Source organism: Lygodium microphyllum, chromosome 17, assembly GCF_053477565.2.
Source record: "Lygodium microphyllum isolate KBCC chromosome 17, Lygodium_microphyllum_v1.1.10, whole genome shotgun sequence".
Classification (NCBI taxonomy): domain Eukaryota; kingdom Viridiplantae; phylum Streptophyta; class Polypodiopsida; order Schizaeales; family Lygodiaceae; genus Lygodium; species Lygodium microphyllum.
In genome coordinates, this window is record NC_141151.1 from 5,264,876 (window position 1) to 5,279,446 (window position 14,571).

Consider the following 14,571-nt stretch of genomic DNA (forward strand, 5'->3'; position numbering starts at 1 on the left):
CCCTCCCTCTCCCTCCCTCTCTCTCTCCTCTCTCTCTCTCTCTCTCTCTCTCTCTCTCTCTCATAGCTCTTGCTTTCACTTTGTGCTTCCACTTCAGGGCTCACTCCCTTCACTTCCTTGGTAAAATATAAAAATAATAATTTCCTCTAATTCTCCAATCTAATAATCTAGCCACCAGAAACACAAAACATATTAATTCTTATGTCATCCACCAAGCATAATGCAACTAGTGCTACACATTTGCACGTGTAACGAGTCATGACTGATAAGATCAAAAGAAGTTCCCTTCAATAAAAACCACAACCCAAATTCCCATTGTCAATATGAAACACACCCAATGATATTAATACCCAAAACATGATCAAGCTTATGACACCTTAGCACACTTTTGCCCACAACACATCAACTCAACAAGAAGACCAACAATAGCACGTTGAATAGAAATTGCTATCAATAATTCACAAGCTAGAGCAATCGTCACAACATTGCCACCACCACCATCTTCTACTTGAACAAGAAAAACAAAAGCTTTTTACCAAAACTTTACATGTTAGTACTTTGTGAACATAATGAGTCCAATTTTCTAAGCCATTTAGAACTTAATGCCTTATGTTGTGTAGTCAAAACATGAAGTCTAGCACACATTCCTCATTTCTCTATCCTTTTTGTGTTGTTTTCCATGATTTGCAAGTTCTCCTAACATTTCCACAATGAGTTGATAACCTTATCAATATTATTGTGCTTAGCAAATCCAATGTTTAGGGCATTTTAAGGGAGTGCATCCCATCTTGGAAGCTTATGAGCACTTTTGCGAGTGCACTACATCTAGCATGCATGCTTAGCAATTGTAGAGTCCTAGATTCATACAATCGGGACCAAATGGGAGCACCCTTATTCTTCTAAGGGTTCAAAATACTCTCTCCACCCTATCACTTCTCACACATTAGGTCTCAACCTCCAACATCCATGCTCTCTTCCCCTAATACCCATCGGCACAAGAAAATGTAAAAAGCAAGGAGGACAAACACAAGATAGGCATGTTCTCTTCTCTTGCTTGTATTCAAGCCACAAGATTGGATTATGGTGTATCTATCGATTTGAGGTGTGCCATTGCTTAGCTCTAAATCCCACCTCAATTCATATTTGCTTCCATATCTACTCCACAAGCTCCCACCATAGCTCCCGCACTCTCATGGTTTTCCAAGCCCCAATGATAGCTCCAAGGATGACAAGGGAAGAGAATAAGCAAGGAGAAGAGCAAGAAGGAAAGCTTTCTCCTCTCTCAGAAGGTATCATGACCCTCCCCTAACTTGTACAGTGTAAGAGGTCAACATGGTTTACGAGACCTAATGATGAAGTACAACTAAAGTGGTATTTCACTGTAGAGTATGATTAGACCTGGAAAAACAAACTATAGAAACCTATAATGAAATAAAGATGAAAAGACCCCAAGGTCTCTATCATAGGGTGCTACAAAATATGCTCTAACATAAAGAGGGTGAAGCATCTCAACAGGCATCTCTTGTGGCAAGCAATGATAGCTCGAATCGATTGATAACATTAGGATTGTTGGGGAGAGAGAGAGAGAGAGAGAGAGAGAGAGAGAGAGAGGCACTAAGTGCACAAGTGTTTATTTTTGAGGTTCAGTGAGATCTAGGGAGGTGTGGGAAATGTATTGTCGTTCACAAAGTAGGTTTGTCACTTTGAGTAATGTATAGTAATTCTTAAAAAATATATAATATAGAATAATAACATAAATATATATATGTGTGTGTGTGTCGGAATATAGAATATATAATAGTGTATGTTTGAGTTTTGCTTTAGATTTAATGCGATGCTTTAGCCTATTAAAGCTCAGGCATTTGCCAATTTCCTGGCATGACACCGGCTGGTATTAACGCTCCTCTATGGGAGTGTCTGTGGAGAAAGAGGACAGAAGATCGGGGCTAAAGGATCTCGAGTACCTGTCGCTGGTGTCGAAGGTCTGCACAGAGCTCGAGTCCAACATCGGCTGCGCAGACAAGGTCCTTGCGGAGTTTATCATCCACCTTGCCCAGGTCAGCGACAAGCCAGACGTCTTCGACCAGAAGCTCAAAGAAAACGGTGCCGAGCTGCCAGAGTACTTCGTCAAGAGCTTGCTCACCACCATCCACGCCGTCCTTCCCCCAAAGAAGGCCAACAAGGATGAGAAGCCCTTGCACAAGTCTCAAGACACCTGGCCGTACAGGGCCCTTGTTGTGCCAGACAATAGGGCTCATGTGAAAGACATTGAGAGGGATTTGGACAAGGAGGCTCGGTTGAAAGAGCAAGAGAGGCATAAGAGCGATGGTAGCAGGCATGAGGATGGGGATTATCATGGCAGGGCCAGGGACAGGGACAGGGATAGTGATAGGCACAGGGACAGGGACTGGGACAGGGACAGGGATGGGGGCAGGGACAGGGACAAACACAGAGGCAGAGACAAGGACAGGGATAGGTACAGGGACAGGGGCAGAGATGGGGACAGGAATACAGAACGGAATGATTGGAAACATGGCCACCATGACAGTTATGATAGGGCTGCTAAAGATCATTACGGAAACCATGGCAAAAATGACGAGTACCAGGATGGTGATACAAGCTGGAAGAATAGAGAGAGAGGAGATCGAGGCTTTAAAGGTGCCTCTCAGGAGGTAGAGCTTTTTGCTGTCTACCGTGGCAGAGTTTCTAGGGTCATGGATAATGGCTGCTTTGTACAGCTCTCCGGATTTCATGAGCGCAAAGAGGGTATTGTGCATGTGTCTCAAATTGTTTCAAGGATGATAGCTGATGCCAGAGATGTGGTCAAACGAGATCAAGAAGTTTGGGTGAAGGTTGTTTCTACAACGGGGAAGAAGCTTAGCTTTTCCATGAGGGACGTAGACCAGAAAACAGGGCAAGATCTCCTCCCCATGAAACAGAGCAGTATAGATGAAGAGGCAAATCCCTCCAGTTCCAATCAGCTTCCTTCCACTAAGAAAGGCCTCTCAGGTATAATGATAACGGAGGAAGATGATAACGGTTCTTCCCGACGGCCATTAAAAAGAATGAGTTCTCCAGAGAGATGGGAGGCTAAACAGCTCATTGCATCTGGGGTTTTGGATGTGAGGGATTATCCCCACTATGACCCAGATGGTGGTGGCTTACTTTATCAAGACGAAGGTGCTGAAGAGGAACTTGAGATAGAGCTGAATGAGGATGAGCCTGCATTCTTAAGAGGACAAACCCGGTACTCCATTGATGTGTCCCCTGTAAAGATTGTGAAAAATCCAGATGGCTCTTTGCAAAGGGCTGCAATGACTCAGTCTGCCTTGGCAAAGGAGAGAAGAGAACTTCGGGAGCAGCAACAGAGGACTATGCTGGACTCCATCCCCAAAGATTTGAATCGACCTTGGGAAGATCCCATGCCAGAGACTGGGGAGAGGCATTTGGCACAAGAGCTTCGTGGTGTTGGCCTTTCTGCCTATGATATGCCTGAGTGGAAGAAGGATGCATTCGGAAAGGCCCCCACTTTTGGTCAGAGATCAAAGCTTTCAATTCAGGAACAGAGACAGAGTCTCCCCATTTATAAGTTAAAGCATGAACTGATCAAAGCAGTTCATGACAATCAGGTGCTAGTGGTTATCGGGGAGACAGGTTCAGGTAAGACAACACAGGTCACACAATACCTTGCAGAAGCAGGGTATACAAGCAGAGGAAAAATAGGGTGCACCCAACCTCGAAGAGTTGCAGCAATGTCTGTTGCCAAGAGAGTGGCTGAAGAGTTTGGTTGCAGACTAGGGGAGGAGGTAGGGTATGCCATCAGGTTTGAGGATTGCACAGGACCTGAGACCGTAATAAAGTACATGACAGATGGCATGCTCTTGAGAGAGGTACTTGTTGACGAAAATCTTTCAGCTTATTCTGTGATCATGCTTGATGAGGCACACGAAAGGACGATACATACTGATGTGCTATTTGGGCTCTTAAAAGGGTTGGTTAGTCGGCGACCTGACTTACGCCTAATTGTTACATCAGCAACATTGGATGCTGAGAAGTTTTCAGGTTATTTTTTCAACTGCAACATATTCACCATTCCAGGTAGGACGTTTCCTGTGGAGATATTGTACGCAAAGCAGCCTGAGAGTGACTATTTGGATGCTGCTTTAATCACAGTCATGCAGATCCATCTGACTGAACCAGAGGGGGATATACTGTTGTTCCTGACTGGTCAGGAAGAAATTGACACAGCCTGCCAGATTCTTTATGAAAGGATGAAAGGGCTGGGGCCAAACGTTCCTGATCTAATCATTCTCCCTGTCTATAGTGCCCTCCCCAGTGAGATGCAAACAAGAATTTTTGAGCCAGCTCCTCCAGGAACAAGGAAAGTGGTAGTAGCTACCAACATTGCTGAAGCCTCTTTGACAATTGATGGCATTTATTATGTAGTAGACCCGGGATTTGCAAAACAGAATGTCTACAATCCCAAGCTTGGTTTAGACTCACTAGTCATTACACCCATTTCCCAAGCATCTGCCAAACAACGTGCAGGGAGAGCTGGCCGTACCGGACCGGGCAAGTGCTACCGGCTCTATACAGAAAGTGCATACAGAAATGAGATGCTACCAACAACTGTGCCAGAGATTCAGAGAATCAACCTTGGTTTTACAACTTTACAGATGAAGGCTATGGGTATTAATGATTTATTATCATTTGACTTTATGGACCCGCCTCCCCCTCAGGCTTTGATCTCTGCCATGGAGCAGTTGTATAGCTTAGGAGCACTCGATGAGGAGGGGCTTCTTACAAAGTTAGGGAGGAAGATGGCAGAGTTCCCTTTGGAGCCCCCTTTATCTAAAATGCTATTAGCTAGTGTGGACCTGGGTTGCAGTGATGAGATATTGACCATTATATCAATGTTACAAGCACAAAACATATTTTATCGACCTCGTGAGAAGCAGGCACAGGCTGACCAAAAAAGAGCAAAGTTCTTTCAACCAGAGGGTGATCACTTAACACTTTTGGCTGTATATGAGGCATGGAAAGCTAAGAATTTTTCTGGTCCATGGTGTTTTGAGAACTTTGTGCAGTCACGCTCTTTACGCAGGGCCCAGGATGTGCGAAAGCAACTTCTTACAATAATGGACAGGTATGCAAAGGACCTGTTGGTGCCCCTTAATCTCTGCACTTTCTCAATTTGATTTCAAATTTGGTGCCAGCAGTTTATGCAACATACAACACCTGATGCTCTATTAATAATGTTTGTTTCCTTGTTTCTGGGCTTATATTTTTTCCACAGCCTCGACTGTGTATTCGTGGTGGAGTTATCTGTTGGCAGCTAGTTGGGAACTACAGTTTAGACCAAAGTTTCATGGCCAATTGTGTTTGGTCATTGTGAGCCGGAATTGTGGCTCTCACAAAGTCTAGAGTCTTTGAAAATGTAGAGAATGTCTTGGACTTTTGTGTCAGAAGGAGACCTACAGTTTGCAAAAGAATCCTGAACTAGGAGAACAAATATAACAAGCCAGTAGGTGAAAAGTACCAGGCATCCACATACAGTTGTGTGGACCAAATATGTAATACTTGTAGATTGGTGGGAAGCCTAAGAGGAAAAGATGCCTTGTGTTCCCAAGCCTTTTAGATGCCTTTTGTCTCCTTAAAATATGGGCAATTTTGTAACCATGCACACTGCAATATTTTGCTCAAATTGAATTAAAAAGAACACATATTTTTCATATATGACATGTTGAATCTGGAGCTACAATTGCGTCCAGCACCCAACTCAGCAGTACAATGGGGTGAGCATAACCTTGACCTCTTAACTTGACCAATGGTAGATCCTCATTTGGCACCTTGCTCTTTATGGGTCCCTTAAGTATGACCTTGCATACCCTTATAGTTGTCACCATCATCTTCTACCCTCATCCACACCATCTGCAAATGCTGCCGTCTGCTGCCAGCCATCTATATCATCATTTTGGCTGCGTTAGCTTGTGTTGTGGACACACCCCCTGCTGTTGCCAGCTGCAGCATGGCACCTATCTGCTGTGGTTCACTGCTGGCAGTTTCCTGGACATCATCTGGTATGGTTTGAAGGCTCTCCAACCCTGATGCAGCTGCCATGACCTCGTCTACAGCATTATCTTGTCCAGACAGCAGGTGACCTGATTCCTGTCCTGAGTGACTTGCATCACGCATGGATGAACTGATTTCCAGCTGGATGACCATCTTTTGACCTGTGTTTTCACTGGCGGCTGCTGTGTTTGTTGACACCATCATCAACAGATCTATGTTTTGTTTGTTTTGCTGATTTAGCACATTCTACATTTTACATCACATTCTTCATCATTGACTCCTTTTTACAGAACTCAAGGCCCTATTGCACACAATCATTGGGTGATCACCACTCTTGGCCCATAGGCCAACATGCACACTTGGATGTGTGGGCTGGTGGTATGGGATGCTAGTCTTTGGGTGTGGCTATGTTTGGATTCATATGATTCAAAAGGGTCTGGGCTTGGCTGTAATGAAGAAGATGGGTCACCAGTTATATCTTGAATGCAGCATGTCCTCCTTGAGTGGAGGGGTGGTCAGCCTCATCCACTGATCTTGACTGATGCGCAAGCCTCCCAAGAGTATGGCGAGAATATTTGAGGTGCAAGAATTTGCTGAGCTCCTCTGTCATGAGCCCTACATCTGGCCAAGACGAGGACAGTGATTATGCGTTGTCTTCCTCATTGAGTCCATAATGCCTCCTCAAGGCCTGGAGTGATGGAGAAGCCTGAAAAGACATGCTGATGGAAATCCAACAGTCCCATAACTTTACAGATTGAAGTAAAGAGCGTTACACAACCCTAGGGCCTAAAATCTAAACTGTAAATGTCCTAGGTTATTGAGTAAGACTTGAGATATGGTTCTATGCCCTTATCAAGAGCTGGTGGTTTCATCCATAAGCTCTACCCTATGAGAACCAAGATCAAGGACAGGTCTTTTCCCGGTTAGAGAGACAATACAACCAATGAGCTTGACTATTTTCTGATTTACTGAATACTGGTCAGATCCATGGTTAATAAGTTGGAAAGTTCGGTCATTTTATTTTCTTTCACATTCTAGTGATGTTTGATGTTTTGTTATGCAGGATTCTTTGCCTTCATCTCGAGTCCAATGTATTGATTCAATGCACTTCGATTAGCCTGCCAGTTTCCAAAAACTTGTTTCTTTTTTTTCTAGGTATTAATTTCAAGAGTGTGTTGAGTGCTTATTCCAGATAATTTTCTTGTTATTCAGGTACAAGTTGGATGTTGTCGGTGCAGGGAAGAACTTTACAAAAATCAGAAAAGCGATTGCTGCAGGATTTTTCTTCCATGCAGCTCGCAAAGATCCACAAGAAGGTTATCGGACTCTTGTTGAGAATCAACCGGTGTACATACATCCTAGCAGTGCCCTTTTTCAGCGTCAGCCAGATTGGATAATCTACCATGAACTTGTCATGACTACAAAAGAGTATATGAGGGAAGTGACTGTGGTTGATCCAAAATGGCTGGTGGAGTTGGCACCTAGGTTTTTTAAAGTGGCAGACCCCACAAAATTGAGCAAGAGGAAGCGGCAAGAAAGGATTGAACCACTATATGATCGCTATCATGAGCCAAACTCTTGGCGGCTTAGCAAGCGTCGTGGCTAAGTGCTACTTTTTCTTTGTGCTTGAAACCTACCGTGTTGCAAAAATGCTGCATCTTATGCCACAAAATAGGTTTGATGTCATGCATCAACCTGTTTTAGTAGTATCCTGATTATCCACAAAACACTCATTGGCTTAGTAAAAGTGAAATGTCTTCATTCTTGCGGGCATGATCCTATTCAGAAGCTTAATTTGTGCATTGATTCTTGCTACTGTCAATGTATTGCAGCATATCAAATGCTTTTCTGACCTGTACAGAAAAGTGAGAGACTGGATAATTTTGATGTATAGCTATATCATGATTGCATTTTTTGACTTGGTTTGACATCGTACACAAGTATTATATGCATACATTTGGTGACTGTGCAGTGTGAAAGCTCATTGAAAGGGTTGGCTTCAGTAGAATAAAATGATCATTATGTTAGCAGTCATGTCATTTCCTCTCTTTTTCTGTGTCCATCTCCTGGTTGTGATCCTCAATTCAAGTCAGATGAGGATGTTTGGAGCTCTGGCAGTGGTCATGTCTGTCAGTTTCTTCATACTCGGCATGTAGGTTGGAGACAGCACTTTGGGTACTTTCACTGGATCTGCTTGCCCAGCTTGTATGCTAGGGATAGCCTGACACATGGCATCCCCCAGCTCGTTGGCAGCTTTTCTATCCAGTCTGCAGTTTTTTGGTCCAGGCAGCACTTTTCTGCTATCAGTTCTGACCCAATTTAGATCAGGTTGGCCAGTGTTGTTGTAGGATGGTTGGTTTAGGGCTGTCGTGCCTATATAATCTGCCTCTTGTGCCATTGTCTGTACGTCTGGTTGTCCCTGCTCATCACTCTCCATCTTCCTCATTGTGGTCATCATCTCTCACTGCCATTTGCACTCCTCTCTAGCCTGATATAATTTTGTCTCCTGTCTTCCTCATCCTGCTCCATTCAGTACCCTCAATGCCCTGCCTCTGCAGCACTCATGCAGGGGCCTCCTGTCATCATCAGTTTGCATGCAGTCCTGTTTCATTCAGCATTTATAGGTGTTGCATGTCACCCACGGTATTCTCCTAATTGCAATATTGCTTCTGCCTGCATAATATCATGGTACGATCCCCAAAGCATTGCAAATGTGAGAGATATTACTGCCTTTTGTATGGCTGCTGTCCTCTCTTCTCTCGCAGCTGTCCCTATAGGTCTCTTTATGTTCTATGTGCGGAGGCTCTTGGTGCCATTTCAATGGGCCCGTAGTCAGCAACCCTCATCCCCTCATCACTCGTCACATCTTCAGCAAGCTTTGAACCTGTTTTTCTGATGTTTTGCTGATGGCTTTCTTGAACCCTGATTGCTTCTTTCAGGTGTGGAGACTCTCGGTCCCAGTAGGAACCACTTTTGCAGTCTTCATCCCCTTGCTTCTTCCACAGATACTCCATGACAGATCTGCCAGGATAGGTAGGTCTTTCTGGAGCATGGCATCAAGATTTCATCCCAAGTTTTTTCCAAGTACTTTCACTGGGGGAAGACCACTCATTTTCAGACACAGTGGGAATCACGTGTCCCCTTCAGCTTATCTTTCATCCCTCCATCCTATAAGTCTCATTTTGTTCCTGTTAGCAGATATGTCAGTTCATGGTTGAGTCTGTGCATGTCAGTGGGCTAGGATACTGGGATATTATCCTGATTATTTAGGCATTTTTCTTGGCATTTTATGATGGTCATTTTAGCTTTTATTGCTGGCCGACCTGACATGATTTATGGCATTATTTTTGCCTATTTATTCAAGCTTCTCCTACACATTCATCGATCATTCATCACTTGATTGGTTTTGGTGGAGGGAGAGGAGGAGGTGTCAACGTCTTCACAGCTGGTGACTCACATTAGTTCTGTACTGTCTCATATCTTGGTATATGGATTCCATTTCCCGAGTATCTCTTTTCTTCTGAGTTAATGCAATGTTTCTCTCTCTTTCCTTTGTCTCTTGTGTTTAGCAGTTTATTACAGTAGTTTTCCACACTTCCATCATTGCATCCACTTCTGACATGGCATTAGATTGCAGGATCATTGTTTCTGTTGCCATTTTACACTATTTCAGATTTGAGTTTTGGCTTTTCTCATGCTGATTGGATCTGTTTCTAACTGTTGTGACTGATTTCCAGCCTGAGTGACCATCTTCCGATCAATTTCAGCCTGTTTCCTCAATGTGTTGTAGCGTACCATTTTCGTTTTCAGCTTGTTGGGCCTGTTTTAGGGCTTGGGACATGTTATTGACCCTTCCAAATCTGCGTTTTGGTATCTGTTGCTCGCATTTTACTCATCAGCACTTGCGTGTTGGCTGTTTGCTCCTGTGTAGGGCTGGGTGACAATATTTTTAGGTTGGTTTTGGTTATTTTTTGTTTGTCTTCTCACTTTGTGGTACATTGCTCAGCTTTAGAGAGGGTTTATTTGCATCCAGTTGTCGTGTTCTCATCACTATACTCATTATTGTTGATATTTTCTCTATGTGCTTTCTTAACTACTTGGAACTTGTTCAATCCTTGTGAGTTTGTATTTTTGGCATTCTTTTGCTCCCTAAAGATCCCTTGTCTTTCTTCATCTTCTTTGTATCTCCCTCATCATGGCACCTCCGGCATCTTCTCTTGATGGTCAGCATGCAAATATTCTTTACTCATCTCCAAGTGTTATGTTGGAGACTTGTGTTCAGCTTCAGGTTTTTGTGAGGATGTTACCTCTTGGTACTTAAAAGGTTTTTAGTTTCAAAGAGGGGTGTCATATGGTTGAAGAATAAGTCTCAATGCTATTATTGTGGCAAGAAGGGACACCTTTGGAAGGACTGTAGGACATTAGCAGATTTATGACAGGATCAAGTGCAAACATTGATGATGGGTGAGGACTATCGCCAAGTCTTCCTCCTCTCCAGGTTCATGTTTAGGCTCCATCTATGTGGCCCCGATGCTGGTTGTAGCGGTCTCCCTTCAAGGTGTTGGTATAGGTAATGGGGTCATCCCTTACAACTCTCCAATGCCAGAGGAGTGTGAGAGGGTGGTGAGATGGTGTAAGTGAACCTTATCTATGCAGCTGTATAGGTGCATAGGTTCCAGAGACGGGTTTCCGTCACACACCAATCGAAGTCTGGTAGGTTCAAATCTTGGAGTTGGGATTGATATCCAAGTTCATGATGAGCTGTTTATTTGGCAGAGAGTAGGATTGGTTCCTAGTCTATGCTCACATGAGGAGACACTTTGGCGGTTTGGCTAAAGGGAGGAATTCATGGTTACATATGTTCAGAGGCATTTTTGATAACATGTTCTTGTATGCTACTGCGAAACATTATTGATAGATATTGAGAGTTGCTATAATTCTTCTCTATTTTGAGGTGCTGATACAATCGATATTGACATTAGGTTCTCTTCAAGGCACCTGGTGGTGGTTTGTGCAACCATTACTTGGGTATCCATGGTTCTACTCTCGTGGTCATTGTTGTATTTACTATGATGGGACATTATCATTGTATATTGTATTGTATCAGATCACCCATGATCTGAGAGAGGGTGTTAGTAGATTTTTCAATTCATGGTTGAGTTTGTGCATATTAGTGGGCTGGGGCACCAAGATATTATCCTGATTATTTAGGAATTTTTCTTGGCATTTTATGGTCATTTAGCATTTATTGCTGGCCAACTAGCATTAAATGTTGGTCGACCTAACATGATTTATGGTATTACTTTTGCCTATTTATTCAGGCTTCTCCACATTCATTGATCATTCATCACTTGAATGGTTTTGGTGGAGGGAGAGGAGCAAGTGCTAGTGTCTTCACAGTTGATGACTCACATTGATTCTGTATTGTCTCATATCTTGGTATATGGATTACATTTCATGAGTATCTCTTTTCTTCTAAGTACTTTATGCAGTGTCTCTCTTTCTCTTTTCTTTGTCTCTTGTGTTCATTAGTTTATTATAGTAGTTTTCCACACTTCCATCATTGCATCTACTTTTGACAGTTCCCACCTCCTTTGGTGCTTCCTCCAACCCTTTAGAGGGGTCCTAATATAAGTGATGTGGTTGTGGATTCTCTCCTTTCTATTTTATTACAGGTTCTCTAGGATCTTGAGGAGTAATTTCAAGACCTCTCATCTTCACAAGGCTATTTCTTTTAGTAGCAGCTCCTTTCATCTTTTTTGGCACATTCCCTTGTTGCTTGCAAGCTCATACCTTGCCCTATAGTCTAGGATGTCCATCCATTACAACATGATTATTTGGTGCTTTTGGTAGCTCCTCACTGTTTCCATGGTTGCACTAGTAATTTGGCTCATCCATTTTAGATCGGATATCATTCTATGTGGCATTGTTCAAAGGATTCGCCATTCCCATTACCCATTTCTTTGAGCTTCTCTCTAGAGATGGGATTATACTCCTTGGTAGGATTGAACAACAATAACTTTAGTAGTATTGTTTTGCTCTCTCCCACCCTCATCCATTGGCAATCTTTTGGAGCTAGCCATCTTTGGATGTTTGTGATGTTGGACTTTCCTATTGTGCAAGTCCTTTTCCTTTGATGTTTCATCCTCTTGCTTATTTGGCCTTAAACCACACCTTCAATCTAAGAGGGGGTTGTTAGCACTCATGTTCTTTATTCTCTCTTCATATCCATCTCCTAGTTGTGAGATGTTGTCCTTATTCCTTGAATCCAAAGCATGCCCATGAAGTAAAAGAGGAGATTGATAAACTCATGAGAGCAAGATTCATCTATGAAATAGAGCACAGGGATTGGGTATCACCAATAGTGATCATTATGAAGAAAAGTGGAAAGATCCGAGTGTGCGTCAACTACAAAAGAAAGTCAGTGCTACTAAGAAGAGAGATAACTACCCATTGCCATACACCGAGCACATGCTTGAGAGGGTGGCAGGTAAAGAAGCCTACAGTTTTTTGGACAGCTTCTTGGGCTACAATCAAGTGCGAGTACACCCCAATGACACGCACAAGATTGCCTTTGCTACAGAGTGGGGGTATTCACCTACATTGTTATGCCCTTTGGGCTAATGAATGTGCTCACAACCTTGCAATGCCTAATGTGCATGATCTTCAAAGACATGCTCAGACGTGAGCTAGAGGTATTTTTAGACTATCTATGTGTACACTCTAGTTGGGCGGAACACTTAGAGAAACTACGGGCAATCTTTGAGTGGTGTCGACTTTATAATCTCTTGTAGAATCCCTTGAAGTGACAATTTTGGGTGAAACACGAATGCATCCTAGGGCACGTAGTGTCCAAGAATGGCATCACCACTGATTTCTCAAAGATCAGGGTTATTGTTGACTTATCACCACCCAACAATTATAAGGGTGTTTAGTGCTTCTTAGGTCACACAGGGTACTATCGGTGCTTTATATAGAATTATGCACTAATCGCAAGACCATTGTACAAGCTAGTAATTGTATTCAAGTGGACCAAAGAATGCCAACGTGCTTATGAAGAATTGAAAAAGGCTCTTACCACTACACCGATCTTATGAGCACCAGATTGGACTAGAACGTTCCATGTGCATATAGATGCATCTAAGTTTGCTATTGGAGCGGTTTTGTGCCAACCTGGCGAACGCAACCTTGATTACCCAGTGAGATTTTGCTAGCAGGTAGCTCAGTGACATGGAGATGAACTATTCCACTATGGAAAGGGAGGGGTTGGCCATAGTGTTTGCCATTAAGAAATTTAGACATTATTTCACATTTCTTGTTGACCATCAAGCATTGTTCTATCTAGTGAACAAGCCTTGCGCTACAGGACACATTGCACAATGGTTATTGCTTCTTCTAGAGTTTGACTTCTTTGTAGTTATACACAAAGGGAATAAACAAAGGGAATATCCATCTCTGTAGTTATATAGGTCATAGCTTTTGTATTGAGTTGATAGCTTTTTTGCCGAGGTAGCACTTTTCTCTATGGTCTACCAATGTGCCTATATAGGTTGCATCTCATGTTGCTAGCTTTATCCTTTTGGTCATCTCTTCTCATCCAAAGGATCCTCACGTCTACATCTTCAACATGGTCATTTGCATTTTGTTTGTTCCCCATCATTAGATACTCTAGCACCGTTATTGTTGTCCCTCTTTTGCACATGTAGGGGTCTTTATTCATCGTCATTCTTGTTGTAATCTTGTTTTTGTTTAGCATTGTTATTGTTGATTGCACGTGTCTTGCAACATTGAAACCACTTGGTTGGATTTTCTTAAATTTGGCAAAACCTTACTATTGCATTGTAGCAATTGCTTTCCTTGCTCCGAAAGGAAAATTCCCAAACATCTTTGATCCTCAAGCTATATCACTTGTCGTAGAGAGCCAAAACCATCTTAAAATAGACATCAATATTTGCCTCGAATATCATAATATATTGTACATTGGCAAATGTAGTGCTCCTCAGCACACTGGCTCTTTGTCACAAAGTTGGTACATGGGATCCTCAGTCTCCAAACCCTATCATTTGCTTGCCTCAATCCTTAAATAATGCATTGAGGTACAAATCTACCCAATAAGTGTATGCAATCCATTCGGTAACCAAGTATCCATATAGCTCAAGTGTGTGAGAAAACCATCCTCAAATGGTTAAAGGAAATAGCTTTAATAGTGTGGCATTGTCATGCCATCTAGAGAAAGGGGTCTAATCCAAATCCTCTTTGTATCTGGTCTTGGTATGTCTGCTCGTGGCATTGTCGTGCCATCTAGAGAAAGGGGTCTAATCCAAATCCTCTTTGTATCTGGTCTTGGTATGTCTGCTCTAATCACATTGTTCAACTCTGATCGACTAAATGTGGAGTGTAGGGCAATCCAAGATATAATCATAATGGGGTAATTTGTTAATCTATAGACCATACATACTCATCCATGTACCCACTTGAGCATACTAGTAACTGCTATGC

General features: G+C 42.7%; 1 protein-coding gene across 1 annotated transcript; it reads left to right on the plus strand.

Moving 5' to 3' along the window:
* The first annotated feature begins 1,846 nt into the window (after positions 1-1,846).
* On the plus strand, positions 1,847-8,023 carry LOC148021530 (putative pre-mRNA-splicing factor ATP-dependent RNA helicase DEAH5). Its single transcript, XM_087696938.1, has 2 exons — positions 1,847-5,146; positions 7,285-8,023. Exons 1-2 carry the CDS (start codon positions 1,908-1,910, stop codon positions 7,676-7,678), a joined length of 3,633 nt encoding a protein of 1,210 aa, XP_087553064.1. The 5' UTR covers positions 1,847-1,907; the 3' UTR covers positions 7,679-8,023.
* Positions 8,024-14,571: the final 6,548 nt, after the last annotated feature.